This window comes from Passer montanus, unplaced genomic scaffold (assembly GCF_014805655.1).
Source record: "Passer montanus isolate IOZ18808 unplaced genomic scaffold, ASM1480565v1 scaffold2, whole genome shotgun sequence".
In the NCBI taxonomy this organism is placed as follows: domain Eukaryota; kingdom Metazoa; phylum Chordata; class Aves; order Passeriformes; family Passeridae; genus Passer; species Passer montanus.
In genome coordinates, this window is record NW_024366591.1 from 20,893,867 (window position 1) to 20,910,665 (window position 16,799).

General features: G+C 38.0%; 1 protein-coding gene across 21 annotated transcripts in view; it reads left to right on the forward strand.

Annotated features, from left to right (window-relative positions):
- The window catches only part of SYNE1 (spectrin repeat containing nuclear envelope protein 1), a 293,146-nt gene that overhangs the window by 197,954 nt on the left and 78,393 nt on the right, over positions 1-16,799 (forward strand). For 16 of the 21 annotated variants that reach the window (XM_039707342.1, XM_039707354.1, XM_039707356.1 and 13 more), the window contains 6 exons: positions 3,534-3,701; positions 4,445-4,606; positions 5,757-5,951; positions 9,911-10,084; positions 11,880-12,071; positions 16,284-16,418. In XM_039707342.1, the coding sequence (XP_039563276.1) occupies positions 3,534-3,701; positions 4,445-4,606; positions 5,757-5,951; positions 9,911-10,084; positions 11,880-12,071; positions 16,284-16,418 (1,026 nt within the window). The remainder of the gene's footprint in view (positions 1-3,533; positions 3,702-4,444; positions 4,607-5,756; positions 5,952-9,910; positions 10,085-11,879; positions 12,072-16,283; positions 16,419-16,799) is intronic. The other 5 variants (XM_039707346.1, XM_039707353.1, XM_039707358.1 and 2 more) reach the window with 2 other exon arrangements.

The following is a 16,799-nucleotide window of genomic DNA, read 5'->3' on the forward strand; positions in this document are numbered from 1 at the left end:
AAATACAATACATAAGAAAAATATTATTGTAAGATAGTAAAAGTAACAAAATCATCAATGGCATACTAAAAATGTTGTATAATGCATAAGAAGGATTTTTCTAGTTTTCTATCATTTTAGATAATCAGAACGTTCCCTGTGAAGTTGACATACAGTAGAAAGACATCTCTATATTTCAACGTAGAAGTCTTATGACACCATTGATTAATAAAGGAGTTAAAGGACCAAAAGCAGCTTGCTTCCTGGTCAACAAAGCTAATGTCAGTTCTTTACTTTTCTCTGAAAATGTAAAACAAGTCAAACAGCTGCAGTCACTTGGACAATAAGGAAAACAGAGTGAACATGCTGTTGCACCATGAGCTGAGACCAAAATACAAGTTTTAGATTAAGCAATTTACTAGGGCAAAATTGAAAAATATTATGTCCTTCATTTAACAGAAGATTTTTGAGATAAAGTTGATGTTATAAGAATCCTAAAAACTTAGAGCTGAAGTTTTCTTCAGTGTGGTTAGTGTTGAAATGAACTGCGTGTATTGAACAACAGCGGAAGAACGTTCCAAAATGCAGTGGTTTACTTACAAAATTCTTAGGTTCACACTTACATGAGATTAAGACTAAAGAAGCTATGAAACTGCCAGTGCTGGTCATGATGAATGCCCAGGGAGACTTCGGGAGAGAAGGTTGGTTAAAAAACAATATCCTAGATGTTAGTGAACTAGGAGCTCAAATGTAAGTTATAAACCTTTTGTATTTTTACAGCAAATCAGCAAAATAAATTTGGAAATATTTTGTTTTAATAAGTAGCCAAAGTTCAGAACTAATTTCTTACAGGTAGATCACCTGCAAACTACCAGAAAAAAATGTGAGCATGAACTCTAGAAAATGAAGAATAACATGAGTTTAGTCTTTGGAAAAATTGTAAAACTCTTCTGAAGAGGCAATTGGGGAAGGAAAGGTTATGTTTTAAGACTACTTTTTAATTCATCCTGAATAACTCTCTGTAGTGTTTCATCAGTTTCCTAGCATCTCTTAATAGTGAAACATAGCTGGTCTGAATTCAGACATCTACACACTTTATTTACATTTCTGACAAGTAATGAAAATATAAAACAAGTGACTACTGCTTATTAGTGAAATAATGAGGATATGTATTGAAATAGATTAAAACAAGACCAGAAATACAAGAAAGTGACAATTCTAGCACTACCATAAGTTAAAAAATGGATTTTTTATGAACTCCTCCAAAAACAGCAGGGTGGGGGGAACTATAAAGGCAATAATGTTGGAAACATTATAAAATATTATGCTAACAGTCCTGAAATGCAGATATTTTTGATGTTTAGCAAAGTCAGACACTTTGTCTGTGCTGCAGTACTGAATGAGAATCCTTTGAGGTTAAATCTCCTTGCACTTACCCAGAGATGTAATTGATTAAAATTTGACACGCTTTTTAAAACTTGGTTTCCTGATACACAATGCAGAGCAGTTGAACTGGAAAAGCTGAAGTGTTGGCAGGATGCCCTGTAGGCCACAGCTGATCCTGTGATTTTAGTCTTATCCAGTGGGTCACTGTTAAATGCTTTTCTATCTCCTTGTACACAGCCTACTTAAGGATTCTTTCTCTTTCCCTTATGAATACTCATCTAGGTTACACCAGCCCTTCTTACATATACAAAATCAAAACACACCCTTTGCTACTGCATCTAAAAACAAAGCTTGACTATTGTTCATTGGCTACTTTTCATAAGAACAGCCATGGCATATTAGGGCCTTTATAGAGGCTGCAGAATCTTTTACTTGCATGAACGTCTGGATTCCTGCTGTCCTGATGTGAAAGCTTGGCCAAAGAGAAGCTGCCATGTTGTGTAGTCCAGAAAGCAGCTGAAAAGATGGGGAAAAGGATTGCTTTTCCCTCTCTGTGAAAACAAGCCCTTTATTCTGAAAACCATATTAAGAGGCCACAGAAGCATTGGTTTTGAGAGGGGACTGACAAAGGGCTGGAGAGTAGCTGCAGGCAAGGCAAAATGAGAAGTTGCCTCCACTGGTGCAATTTTTCACTATTACTTGGAAAGATCACTTCCGGTCAGAGTGAAAAATTCTGAAATTGCAGTCCTGAGTGCTGTGCTAAGCTGTTACCTCTTCCATGCTGGCTCCTGGACATTATAACAATTTCATAATTTAATTTTTTAAGTTTCCCATTTATTGTCTTTGAAGAAGTACCTAATCATACACTTTTGGTCAGTTTTATGGGAGTGATCTGGTTTCTGTGCCCTTCCAGAGCTTGTCTGATTTTGTTCACATATGGTATTAGATAACGCATTTGCATTCTGTTCCAAATTAGGATCCTTCTTACACTTTGAGCTCCAGTACCCCAGAATTAGTCTCGTTTAGTACCTAACTTTTATACATATATACAGAACCACAGAATGGTTGGGGTTGAAGGGACCTGCAGAGATCATCTGGCCCAACACCCTTTGTCAAACTGGACCATGTACAGCGGGTTGTCCAGGGCTATATTCAGGTTGATTTTGAGTGTTTCTAAGGGTGGACACCCTGCAACTTCCCTGGGCAGCCTGTCCCAGTGCTCGGTCACCCTAACAGTAAAAAAGCATTTCCTCGTATTCAGAGAGAATCTCCTGTGCTTCAGTTTGTGCCCATGGACTCTGTTCCTGTCAGTGAGCATCACTGAGTCTTCTTTGCACCCTCCCTTGAGGCAACATTTTTCACCTCCCAAATAATGTAGTGCTAACTGTCATACATGATTTCAGTTTTAAATAATCCTTGTCATCAAGTCTGCTTTCCTGACCTAAGTATAGGTACTGTACTTGTTTCCTTAATTCTGCAATTTCCGTAGATGTTTTCGGTTGTCATCTGCAACAGTTGAAGAAATCTCCATACACTAAGTATAGAATTTCTGGTGAGAAATAATTCCGCTTGGAATTTTCATTGGTGGTTTGAACATTTTCCCATTTCCTTAGCAATTTTGGTCCCTTTTCTGAATATCTTCTATAAGTTAGTTGAGGCTCCCTGTTTGTTTGAAAGCTTACAATAAGCTGATGCTTCATACTCTTTCTTGCCTCATTTACCAGTCCTTCAGTATATTCCTTTTAGGTTCTTCTGCTGCTCTCTCTGTGATAGTGTTATTAGGTTGGTATTTGCGACCTACAGTACCATAACCCGCTGTCTTTTGTGATGGATTTTCCCCCGTGTGTAGTTGTAATGGCGCTGGAACAACACTCCCATTTATAGCACTTCCCTTCCCAGCTTTTCTGTGATTGTCCACAGTTGCCTTCTGCACTTCTAGCTAATATGAACATGAAAAAAATGCATCCAAAATCCTGATCATAGTGAAGGTCCAAAACGTGCTCAGTCTGCTACTATTAAATATTGATTTACCTTGTTACTAAGAGGTTTCCTGGTGGTTTTGGCTTTGTGGGCATTATTTTAATGGACATATGCAGTGGGGCAGTATTGGAGGATAGCATGCAGTATCTTTCTTTTTGAAAGTGCAATAATGTACTTCGTGCTTGTAGGACATTGCTTATTACCAAGCCTTATCTGCTGAACAGTTGCAGACAGAAGCTGCTAAAATTCAACCCAGCACCTCAGCCACCCAGGAGTTTTATGAACCAGGCTTAGAATCATCTGCTAGTGCCAAATTGGATGATTTGCAGCGTTCTTGGGAAACACTGAAAAATGTGGTAAGTTTGCATTTGGAGGCTTCAAAATAGTTGGCTAGCTTGTAGGGAATAAAATTCAAATAGCTGGCTCATATAGTCTTCCCTGCAGTTTTTGGTTTTCAAATGGTAACTTTAATTGTTATTTGGGATATATTATTTTTATTCTTTGTTTGAAAGACTGTGCAAGATGGACCTCCATTAGTAAAAATAAGAGTCATTAAAGCTGATAATTGGCTTCAGAAATATTGACTGTTGACAGACTGTATTCCATGATCTAGTAGGGATATCCAATCATGTTGGATGAGTAGGCAAAGAAGGCCCAGAATCCAAATACTGAATCAACACATTTCTGTATAGTTTTGCAGCATAATTTTTCAGTGATTTATGAAAATGGTCAGAGTCTTGATCACATACTATAAATTTTAATTCCTTTCAGAGACACAGTAACTGTTACAGGGTATTAGGAACTATGTGTTTAGCAAATAGTGCACATCCATGTTTGAGTGCATTAAATCTGAAATAATATATGAGAACATGCATAGGTTTTCCCTTCTTTATTAATGTCTTTTTGTTTTAAGCAGCAGAACCTAGAATTTTACTGATGAAATTTTAAGTAAATAAATATTTTTAATATGGATATTTTGCTTTGTAATTTATACTCTTGAAAACTTGTTGCAAGTGGGTTTTTTTGCTTTAGTGTCTTAAGCCTAGGGACATATGAAGCAGACTAAATAGCAGAATTTATACCTTCCATTCTTCTTCAGATCAGTGAAAAGCAGCGCACACTCTATGAAGCTCTTGAGCGTCAACAGAAGTATCAGGACACACTCCAGTCTATATCCACGAAAATGGAGACTACTGAAATGAAACTAAATGAGAGTCTGGAACCAGCCAAAAGTCCAGAGAGCCAGATGGCTGAACATCAGGTAAAATCTTATATGTGAGGAGGACGGGGAGAGTGCACATTGCCTGCATATCTTTTGTTCTGTTTTTTAGACAGTAACCTTCTTCATGGCTGGATACCTCAAACATATGCATTTGTTGCTTGAACCTTCTTTGCTAACTGTATTTCTTGCCTTTCTGGGCTTCCTGCTGTTCTAAAGGTGGTGTGATGGGGATTCTGCTAGTTAGGAGCCTTTTTGGAAGAAATAGAATAGATCACAAGAGTTTGTCCAATTGAATCAGCAAAAGTTTTTGTCCAAAATTGTGTCCAATGACAGCTATACATACTGTTCTTCAGCATCATTGCTGAAGAATATTTATAATGTTGCCAAATTTGCTAAGATCATAACCAATACTGATGCACTGTATATTGATCAAAATAAATTGTTCACCTTGTTAAACAAAACAAACCAAAAGCACACAAAAATTCCCTCACAAGGGAAGTCTCAAGAAATAATGATCTGAATAACAAGAGAATACTTTATTAAGTAACGCATCTGACATAGGTCTGAGTTGTAATCACCTAAAATCTTCTATCTGATAGCTTGAATCTATCTGGTCTGTCCAGATTCAGAGATTTATTCCATGGTGCAGAATTAGTTCCTACCCTTATTCTTATCCTATGAACCAGTTTTCAAGATACCTATAAAAGGATGGTACCATGGAATATATCTCTGAATATTTACATCTATTGCTGGATGTTCTTCATCCAGTTAGAAAGTTTTAGGCTGGAAGGTGAAACATGCCCCTATTTTTCTCTCACAAGCACGCACTCACTTACTTGTTCATTATCTTTACTGTGAATACTAGAGTGCCCTACAGATAATTCATTGGAAGAATAAATTTCCAATTTCCAAAATAATTCCTTTTGATATTTTTGAAATTCAAGATATGTAATTAAATCCATATTTAAGTAGCCAGATACATGATCCTAACTCAAGCTTCTAAAAGCAGACTCAGTCTTTATGGAATGCTGTCTCTACCATACTGGTAGTGATGGTCTGCTCTACTCTCTGTTCCTGGTGCTCCTTGAGATAGTTGTCTTGAATTTTATATTTAGTCTATGTCTCCTGAAATACTTCCTTCTCACTGGTAAGTGAAGCAAATGCATTCTTAGCTCTCATTTCTTAATAGGCTTTGATGGATGAGATATTAATGTTGCAAGAAGAAATCAGTGAGCTTCAGACATCACTGGCCCAGGAGCTTGTTTCAGAACCACTGGATGCAGAAGGTGCTGATCAAATGGCATTGCAGTCCACCCTCACGGTCTTGGCAGAGCGAATGGCCACAATTCGAATGAAGGCATCAGGGAAACGACAGCTATTAGAGGTACAAGAAAAAACATCACCAATGTTTTTAGTCACCATTAGAAAAAAAAAAAGGAATTTTCAGTTCTGCTTATTTCTCATAATTCCTTTCAGTAATAAATAACCATTCTTTTTTTAGTGAGACCCTCATCTTCTTGCTAAGTGATTAGGAGCCAGAAAGAATTTGGAGCACACAGATATTATATATGTTCCAAGTTTCTTTTGGCTATATATAGCCATATGGAGATATATATACACACTCACATATATATGTGTATATGTATATTTGTATGTGCGTGTGCAGATATTAAAAGTCACATTGTCTACAATATGCTTTTGAGGAATCATCTCTCCAAGCTGCTAGACAAGAGAGGAGGGAAAACTTAAAACAAGAAACAGCTCCTCTTCCAAATCTTTGCCTTGTCTATGCTCATCTTCCCAGTGATTTCCACCCAAACTTTTTTTCATGGAAGATGCCCCCTTTTATTTCTTTGCGTACCAACTTTACCAAAAATCCTTTAATACTCAGGGGATTTTTACAAGCTCTTTACAAATAGAAATGTTCCTACTTATATTATACAGGATCATGCAATCATGCTAAAAATGGTTACAGGTTGGCTACTTTGAACACTGCAGGGCAACTTTATTTCTGTACTGTTAAGAACTGCAGCAGTGCATTCAGAAACACAGCAGCTACTGCCTTCATATTTTCCATCATCAATTGATTCAGAGAAGCAGAGTGAAAATTGGCTGTGTGGATCTAAGGTGTGGTGCTTAGTGACCAGCTGAGTTCAAACCAAGACACTGGATTACAGGAGAGCCTCAGGGTGCTTCAGCTGCTTTAGTTCTGTCCAGTCAGCTAGGACAGTGAACGTCATTAGAAAATATATTTTTTAGTTTTAAAATAACAAAGTTGCACTAAGCTTTTCCTTCCCATAAGAAAAAATAGCTTTTAATTAAAAATTAAAGGTTGGAAGTAGAATAGGGGATCTTGCTGTTTATAGCTTGCACCCCATAGAGGATCTAACAAACATCTTGGTAGCAGTTAGGAAATGCTAACTAATAATTTCAAGATAAATCATGAGTTATATATTACACTTAACTGTGGTTAGGATAGTTTAACACTATACCACAAGTATTCCCTAATAATCGTGGCTAGGAAACATATATGATATGTGGACAACATTTGGTAATTTAACCTGTGTACTTTATAGCTCTGATTTCACAGATAAAACCTTCCAGAATACCCCAGGTAAGTAAATGTAGAAATAAAGATAAGAGAAGTGATAAAAATATTTTTCTGGTGAGGACTGGTAATATTGTTCTTTCTGTGGACCTAATTCAAGCAACTAGCATTTGAGAACTGTTCAGGTCTGGATTATTTAAGATATCTAACAACTATAATTATTCTTTAAATTGTTCTAACAGCAATTTTTAACTTGTTTTTTTAATTGAAATTGAGCATGCAGAAAAGCTGTGCAAACACTTCTCTGTGTGATGAAGTTGCCCAGAACATTTGAGTCTGAATTTCCTTACAAAGTGTTGACCCTGCCAGCAGCCAAACATCTACCCTCATTCCTCTCTACTGAGATGGGTTAAAAATAGAAGGCAGACAAAAAGACTCATGGATCAAGATAAAGACAGCTTAAACAGAGTAAGGAGAAGCTGTGCATGCAAGCAGGGAATGAGGAACATATTCACGACTACCCAATCAGCAGGCAGATGTTTAGCTACTTTCCTGGAAAGCTCAGCCTGTGTTTCTTGGGAAGACAAACACCATAACCACAAATGCCCCTCCCTCCCTTTCCTTGGGCTTTTATTGATGAGCATGATCTCATCTGGTGTGCAGTATCCCTTTGGTCAGTTCAGATTGACTGTCCTGGCTATCTCCTCTCCCAGCCTATTGCTCACCCCCAGCCTATTGGCCTTTGTGAGGGGCAGATAGAAAGCCTTTATGCTGTGCTCAGCAGTAGCCATAATATTGCTGTGTTATCAGCTCAGATTTAACCACAGCTGCAAAGCACTGTACAGACTGCAATGGAGTTAACTCCATCCCAGCCAGATCAAATACAATCTTTTTCCCTTGTTCCATAATATTTGCACCATGCTTAGGTTTCAGATTATCTGATACAGCTAAGTATTCTCTGCTCATGCTATTTGTTTTCCTATCCATGAAATCCCCTCTATTCTCTCCAGAACTCAGTGTCTCTCATGTATTGGGGGAGCACAGAACTAGACACACTACTCCAGGTGTGGACTCACCAATGTTAAGTAGAGGGCCAAGATCACCTCCCTCATCCTGGTGAGAGCACTCCTAAAGCAGCTCCAGACACCACTGGCCTTATTTTGCACATTGTTGGGTCATGTTCAGCCTGGAGTCCACCAGGACCCCCCTTGTTCTCTTCTGCCAAGCTGCTTCCCATTTGCTTAGCCTCCAGTCTGTACTTGGTGCATGGGGTTGCTCCCCTGCAGGTACAAGGCTTCACACTTTCCTTTATTCCTGTCAGCTCCTCTTTATAGCCTTTCAGGGTCCATCTAGATGGCAGAATAGCCTTCTGTCTAGTATCAGTGGCCAGGGGCTGTGTACAAATCACAAACACGTCGGGACTGCTAGGAACGTGCCTTGACCTATTTTATTTTCCAGCATCAGTCTCATTACATGGTTATGACAATGGGAAGATGCCATCAGCTCACATCCCAGGCAGCAGACCAAGAACTTAATGTTACAACTTACTTTAAAAGTTTTTTGACCATTCACAAAAAGCAAAGGCTAATTGACAGTGGTTCCATCCAACCACTATAAGTACACGTACCTTCAGTTAAAACAATGCTGGCTTATTTCAAATACAATACCTGCTTGTAAGCCTTAAAACACAATGCACAGAGCTCTATTATTAAGCTTAGAACTTCCTAATATCTCACCAGATATACTTTTCTGCAGTTTAGGGAGTTATTCTAGCCACATGTTAATGCACAGACCATTGTTATATTTGTCCTTACTTTTCTACTTCTTACATAATTTTTCTGCTGACCTATCTTATGGCTGCTGCTTAGCTCTAATCACAGTTCTGCTGTGTATGAGGCCTGCCTTTTGTAGCTTTCTCAAAAACCTTTAATTTTATGGATTCCCACACCTATCAGCCACTCCTCCCATTCTGTGTCATTAGCAAATTTGTTGAGGCTCATTACTGGCCACTCACTAGACTTTGTGCCACTGATCACTGTACCCTGGTCACAGCTGTTCAGCCAGTTTTCAGATTCATATGGGACAATTAAAGGGTGAGCAAGATTTTGCTGATCACTCCCTGTCTTTCCAATGAGCTGATGGATGGACCTGGGGCGTCTGTGTTGCTGTGATATCAGCAGCCACTGAAGCTTAAATGTCCTTCCACACCCCATGGCTTAGGGATCCTCTGAGAGGCCAGAGAAGGTAGACAGCTCTTCAGGCTGCTGTTTTCCCACGTGACTGTACCAAGGCCCCACCCGTGCTTGGTTTTGTCCTTGAAGTACCCCTCTTGTGCCTCTTATGAGAGACAGTAAAGCTGACTAACAGCCTGCTGCCAAAAAAGGCAAAGTTGCTTTCCTTTCCCTGCAATGCATTCTCAGCTGTGTGTATGCCTTTTCTTCAAGTGCATCTTTCTCCCTAAGCAAACAGTCCTGTACTAATTGAGCAAACTGAATCAATGTGTGGGGAAACCGGAGAGCAGCAAAAGGGGGCAGAAAAGACCTCACCTTTAGAAAGTTGTAATAGCGGAGTTCTACTGGAGAAAGTAGAAATAAAGTGGCTGAACTGAAACAGAATTTCAGTCATCAGAAAAACACACTCATCAGTTGAAAGAAATAATGTTTTGTAAAAGATGGGTCTTAATATATCTTAGAAATCCTGCATAGATTTTGTGCAAAATACAGAGGAACAACTTTTTAGAAGTGACTGTTATGGTTTATTTCTCCTAAAAAGTAAAATATAATTTGTACCTCTAGGAAAAACTGAATGAGCAGCTCGAAGAGCAGCGGCAGGAGCAGGCCCTTCAGAGGTACCGTTGTGAAGCTGATGAGCTTGACCACTGGCTGCTCAGTACCCGAGCATCGCTGGACACTGCTCTGCTTCCTGCAGAAGAACCTATGGACATGGAAGCACAGCTGGTAGACTGTCAGGTAAAATATTAAGACAGTTATTGAGTTGAATGAGCCAGCATATTTGTGGAGAAGCTCTTTAGCATCTTCTATATGCTCAGTAAGCTTCCTCAAAGGTTTGTGAAACCAAATATAGCCTGTTCTTAATTTCTCATTAGAGATTGCAAACAGTGCTTTAGAAAGCCCACGTGAACATAGCAGCAGGAAAACAAAATGTCCTGACTGCAGAATGATTTGAAGTTCCACATCTTTCAGATGTAATTTTGTTTACCTTTAAAGGCATTTTATTTGCTTCTCTTACTGTTTTTGCTCCCTTCAAGCTGAAATTGTTGAACAGCTCACTTGACAGGTATGAAAACACCTGCAGTGTACTTTCCTACACATCCTTTTCCAGCTGAAGAACATACTGGCACTAGCCATCATGCCTGGGATAGTACTGTGTTTTCTTCAGGAACAATCCTTACATGCATGCAAAAATAAAGGATAATCATCAGTATTTTCTGGTTTTATGGCTTGAAGATTAATCAACTCAGAATGCCAAAACAACTGAGGAAAGACATGTTGCTGCAATAAGAACTTTTGCAAATACTTTTATTAACAAGACTTAGATCATTAATAAAATCCAGGTTCTCAAATTATTGGGAGTTTTCTATTTTAAATGATGGTTTAGAATTATATTATCATTATAATTAAAATTACAAAAGAGACAAGAGACAGATGGGCAAAAGATCCCTTTTCTTATTAAAGAATGATGATCTCAATTATTTTAGGCTAAATGAGAGTTAAGTTTCATGCAAGTCAGAAGAATTTTCACTGACAATGCTTCATCACTGGAATTTTCAGTCTGCTTAGTCTCAAAAGTTCTTTCATCACCTGTCCTTGAGAGCCCTTTGTTGTATGTAGATAAACACTATGAACTTCAACCAAGCAGTATTTTTTTTTAATACAGTCTGTAGAAAACTCGAACAGAAAAGTTTACTTTGTGGAAAAGTTCATACTGCTTTTCTCTTGCTGCTTCTTAAAATCTTAATGCAGTAAGTTTTATATATTTTTCGACTTTTTAGAGACTCTGGCAATCTTATTTTGCACATGTTCCTTCAGCAGAAATATTTCTAAATTCATACTTGACTGTTAGTGTGGAAACAAAAGCATTTGACGTCAGGCTAGGTTTTTGAGCAAGACTTGTTTGAGCATTGAATCTGGGAGATCAAAATATGCACAATGTCTCTAATGCATGAATGGTTAATGGAATGTCAGGGAAGTAGCTTTTGAGAGCAAACATGCCAGAGATTTGTCACTTTAAGTCTCTCCTTAGACTAAAGAGGATTATACAGAAATCCTTAAGTCCATCATGCACCAATCAGAAAGAGCAAATAGTGCCAAGAGAAGCTTATCAACACAGCCAGAGCAACACATAGGAGGAGGTAGGAAGCACTTGACTACATGTAAATGAAAGAAGAGGAAAGAAGTAGCTCTGGCTGCGTGCTTCATTTCTGGTCATCAATGGATGTCAGTCTCGCTTCTTAGGCTTTACCTTTAATATGCAAATAAAGAACATCTCCTCTACAACAAATTATTTGTTTCAAGTAACTTTTTAATTTCCTATTTTGAAAACGGTTGCAAACTGAAATGGCAAATACAAAACATTTGCAAGCATATTCTAAAGAACTCTGGATTGGACTGGAAGGCAAAGCAATGATAATCTGACTTTCTCTTAGTTTGGACACGGGTGAGGTAGGCCACAGGTCGTCTTGCCTGAAAACGTCACAAGTGCTGGAAAATGTATGAATTTGGGTCTTTGTTTTTGCTGCTGCAGAACATGCTGGTTGAAATAGAACAGAAGGTGGTAGCTTTGTCAGAGCTGTCTGTGCACAATGAGAACTTACTTATGGAAGGGAAGGCTCACACCAAGGACGAGGCAGAGCAGCTGGCTGTGAAGCTCAGGACACTGAAGGGCAGCCTTCTGGAGCTGCAGAGGGTGCTCCACGACAAACAGATCAACATTCGGGTGAGTGGCTCCTTCCAGCAGTTCTCATGGTGGACAGGAGTTTGGGGATTTCATAGCAACCTTATGCGACTGGGAAAAAGAGTGAAAGTGTTGCACTGATTCAGCTTACTTATTAATCTTTAGTCAGTAAATGGAATTATAGCTCCAAAATAAAGAACTGTCTAGAAAGCTTTAGTTGATAATTTTCAAGTTAACATTGCTTTTTGGTAAAACTATCCTAACCTCAGTATCTTCCCTGAAAGGACAATAATAATATAGATAGATTACTAGCTTGGTCTGGATACAGTCTATTCCTGTTTCCAGTCTGTTTAGATTGTGTATGGTCTGGGGCAGGATTACTCTCCTCAGCCAAAGAATGATCCTAAATATTTGCTTTTTCATGGTGTGCACAACACAGTGAACAGATAACATAAGGGAACATTTTTATTTATGGCGAATACTTGGTGGCATCATTATATCAAATACAACATTATATAAGCAAAAATTCATTTAACCTCAGTCTTGCCCTAGGTTCCTATTTCTAGCAGCTTTGGTCTTCTCATTGCCACTAATTCATTGTATTTAACAGTTGCTTTTGGTCATTCTTTAGGTCAAACTAGCATGTGGAGAACCGAATACATACAAGAAACCCAACCATGTAATGTGACTGACTGGTTTTGAATTTGCTTGTCCTGCTGTGACTCCCTCCCCCCCTTTTCTTTTACTTCTTTTCTTGGCTTTGCTGTGCAAATTAAACATGATAAGCTTCAAAGATTTCTGGCTTGTAATGCAGATTAAAGTCTACTGAGAGGTTAGCTTGAAAAGTCACTTGATGTTCTAAGAACTATTTTTAGTCCAAAGCAATTGCATAGCTTTAAAACTTCACATAATTTCAGAAAAATAGAGAAATAAAAAAGAAAGGAGACCCCCCTAGGTATTAGTTCCTATTGCCTCTAAGATGAAGTGACTTTAATGTTATTCTTTGCTTATTAAATCTCATGACTAGGCAAATGAAAAGTTATCAACACCATGTGGGCACATAATACTTTGTTCTCATATATTACCTGTGAAGTGAAAAGGCATCACACAGTTTGCTAAATTTTAAAATATTTTAAAATGCAGTGGTGTGATTTAGTTTACTTAAACTCTTAAAATAGATTTTTGGATGATCTTCTAAAATCTAAAATAACAACAAAATAATTTCCGGATGTAGAATATGAATCATTTGAGATGGTACATGAATGCAAGACTCAAGTTTCTTTATGAATTTCAAGTCTTTGTTTGACTGCTTTTACAGATCATGTAAGAAAACAGGCAGTATGACATCTTCTAATCTTCACTGAGCAATTTTTTTCAAATGAGAAGTTCTGTAATGTCATTTTCCAAACACTGTGGACTAAGGCCAAGAGCATCAGATGCCCCAAATTCTGTCCAATGCCAGTATTAAGCTTGAGAAACATTACAAGCTAACAGCACTATTGTTCATGCATGTAAAAAACCCAGATTTTTACATGTCTCCAGATATTCTGATAACCTTGTAATAGACCAGCCTTCTCCCAAAAGAAGGAACCTCCCAAGTAGCCCTGGAAGACTTTTATAAAGACTGAGCTATATTTTCCTTAAAGCATATTTCAGCCTGTCTGTTATCCCTGTGCACAAGGCTCTTTAGGAGTCAGTATGAGATACTCTGACTTTCCTGGGACAATTTCAGTTTTCTTCTAATTTTAGTTAATGAATGTCACTAGTGATACAGAAAAGGTGACTTGGACACCAACTTCTTTATTCATAAAAAAAAGTAGTGAAACTAACCAGAAGCATGTTGGAACAGGAGTGTTCCGGACTATACTGTCTCCAAAGGCAGCACTTGGAAACACACAAAGTATTGTGTCTGATACTGTTTATTCCCTGGTTTAGAGGCAATGAAACGCAGACTCCTTAGAAAACAAAGTAGTAGAACAGATTCTGCAGTAAAAAACCCTCAACAAAACAGATAGTGTTTCTTTACTTTTTATTGAAAAGGGTGTGTGGGGGAGGAACGACTCCAGTTTCACAAGATAAAGTATGCCTCATATAAGTTTGTATAATTCTGAAATCCTTTGAAAGATCTATTTCATCACAGTCTTCTTCAGGGATTTTCCATTTATTTCTGTGCTAGACTGGACAGCAGCTGGGAAAGACAGGTTCAAGCTTTTGTTTTCCTGGCTGTTTAAAGAAAATATAATACAGTTCCTTCAGACAGAATTCAAGTAAAAATGCAACTGTAACGGCAAATGTAAGGTTTTTTCCAAACTTACATTCTGTAATTTGACAATGATAAAATCTGGTTCACAAATACTTCTCATCTAAAAAGTATGTACGGTAGCATATTTGAAAAACCTCCTTGCATCAACAAATACCACAATCCCTTTTACACTCCTTGCTATTGCAGGAACCATGAGACTCTTAATTATATGTCTTAAATAATTCCAAAACTGTATCTTCTCAGTCCTCTTCCCAGAGAAAGAGATCCAAAATGTAACTGAAATCAACCAGCCCACTGAAATGCAAGGAAGAACTAGATACTGTTCTCTAAAGAGATTTAGAAGTTGAATAACTATGGTACCTAGAGTAAATAAAATTAAGCAGATTTCCCCCCCCCAGAATTTACAGAAACATCACTATATGTTTCCTAATTTGTAATAGAAAAGCTATAATTCCAGATCTTCTTTACTTCTCACTATTTTCTTTGCCCAGTCGGACACTCTGTAGTAACATTGTTCACATTCCAACTACGTCATCTTGTCTAGAAACTTGTTCCTACAAAGTAAAGTACCAGAGTTTGCCTGCAAACTGGAACCTTAGCAAAACAAAGTTATTTCATAAAGCAAGGGCTAATGGTTCTTTCCAGCATCAGTTACTTGTTTGTTTTGCACATCTTAACAGTTTATATCCTTTAACACTGATCTGTCCTTTCAACTTCAGTACACTCATCATTCCCCAAAATTAAAATCTTACACCTAACTTTCTACTACTTAGAAAAACTCTGCTGTTTCAGTGGCTGGAGCCAGGGTCACTGGTGGCAGAGGTGCATCTCAGCTGTCAGCAGAAGGAGCGCCAGCTGGCGCAAGTACGATTTCTGCACCCACCTTCTGCCATGCTGCCCTGTCTGATTTGAGAAATGTCACCTGGAAGGCAGAGTGTCTATGGTTTGGAGAGCCTGTTGTCAAACCATTTGGCAGTCTTAATCTATTTGGAATAAAAGCTGAATCATGGGCATAACAGGAATCCTACAAAAATGAAATATATAGACAAAATGGGAGAAGTATTAAGCCCCAGCTTTAGATCTTGAAGCTTTCAAAAAAAAAAAAAACAAAAAGGTGCAAGCTCTACAATCATATGACTGCAAGAAATATTAAATAAGTCCAGGGAGGTGTGTATATCTAAGTAGCCAGGCCTACACATCTGTGTTTAACATAAAGCCAAAGCATATTAAAATACCTACACTTGAATACATTGGCTGCTAAAATTACTTAAACTTACAGGCAACTGTAAGTTTGGACTTTGGAAGCCAAGAAGTTGATAAAACATTTTTTTGAGCTTTTGAGGCATTTGTTCTTTTTTGCATTGCTTACACAGAAAGCCTGTCTAATCACTCATGTTGGAAAAACGTAGTAGAAATATGAATGGAAGGAACTGTTGCTTTTGCTGTGCTGTTTTAACATTCTGTGGTTTGATCCCTCTTACTTTCTCTGCTGTTCATATCATTTCATCTGCTGTTTACCCAGTGTGTTTCTGCCGAACATAGAGTTATGTACTTACTGATAAATAAATACGGACCAGAATGACAACCAGAATTTTCTCCTTTTCAACTAGACAAAAAAAATTGTTTTAATTAGATAAAAAACCTGGCAGAAACAAACCACTGAATCCCTGCATTGCTGGGTAAAGCTGCACACTCCTTTGAAGATGAAAGCTGGTTTTTAGAAGCAGAACAGTCTTTAGAAAATGCATCAGTCCAAGGTCTCTGACCTGTGGTCTCTGATTCTGCTAAGTGCATGTTTATTTTTAATTTTTAGGGTTGCTTTTCTTGCTAGTAACCAAAAATCAGTAAAAGTCAGAAATCTAAAGTCATTGCTCATTTCAGAATTTACATGGGCCAGCAACTTGTGAGGTTTTGTGTAGATGAGCTGAACCTGCCTGCTCTCTAACAATGTAGGAGATTTTTTTTAAAATCTTAATGTCTCTTTCTTAAAGCAGGGATCTTTACAAGAAAAGGAGGAGAGTGATCTGGACTTCGTTTCTTCACAAAGCCCCAGTGTTCAAGAATGGCTGGCACAAGCAAGAACTACTCGCTCACAACAGCAGCAGAGTACCCTGCAGCAGCAGAAAGTTGGTGTTCTGCCTTTCTTTTACTCCCATCTTTAGGTTGCATTTAATGCTATAGCTGAGCCACTCTTGTTAATATATCCACTGAAATATTAATTTTTACACTGTTTCATACTCACTGCTTTGGTAATGATGCATCTGAGTTCCCTGTCTTATATCTGTAACAGGTAGGCAGGCTAGACTTCCTGGATGACCATGGTCAATTCACATAATCAGTAGTGTAAAATTTGTCCATCAGCAGAATAAAATTGAATCAACCCTTTAAGTTACTCTAAGGAGAGATGATAATACTCAAAATAATAACTTTGTCTTCATACAAGCAAAAATACACATATTACATTATATATTGTGTTGAATGATTTGAAAATATTCTCACTAGGGTAG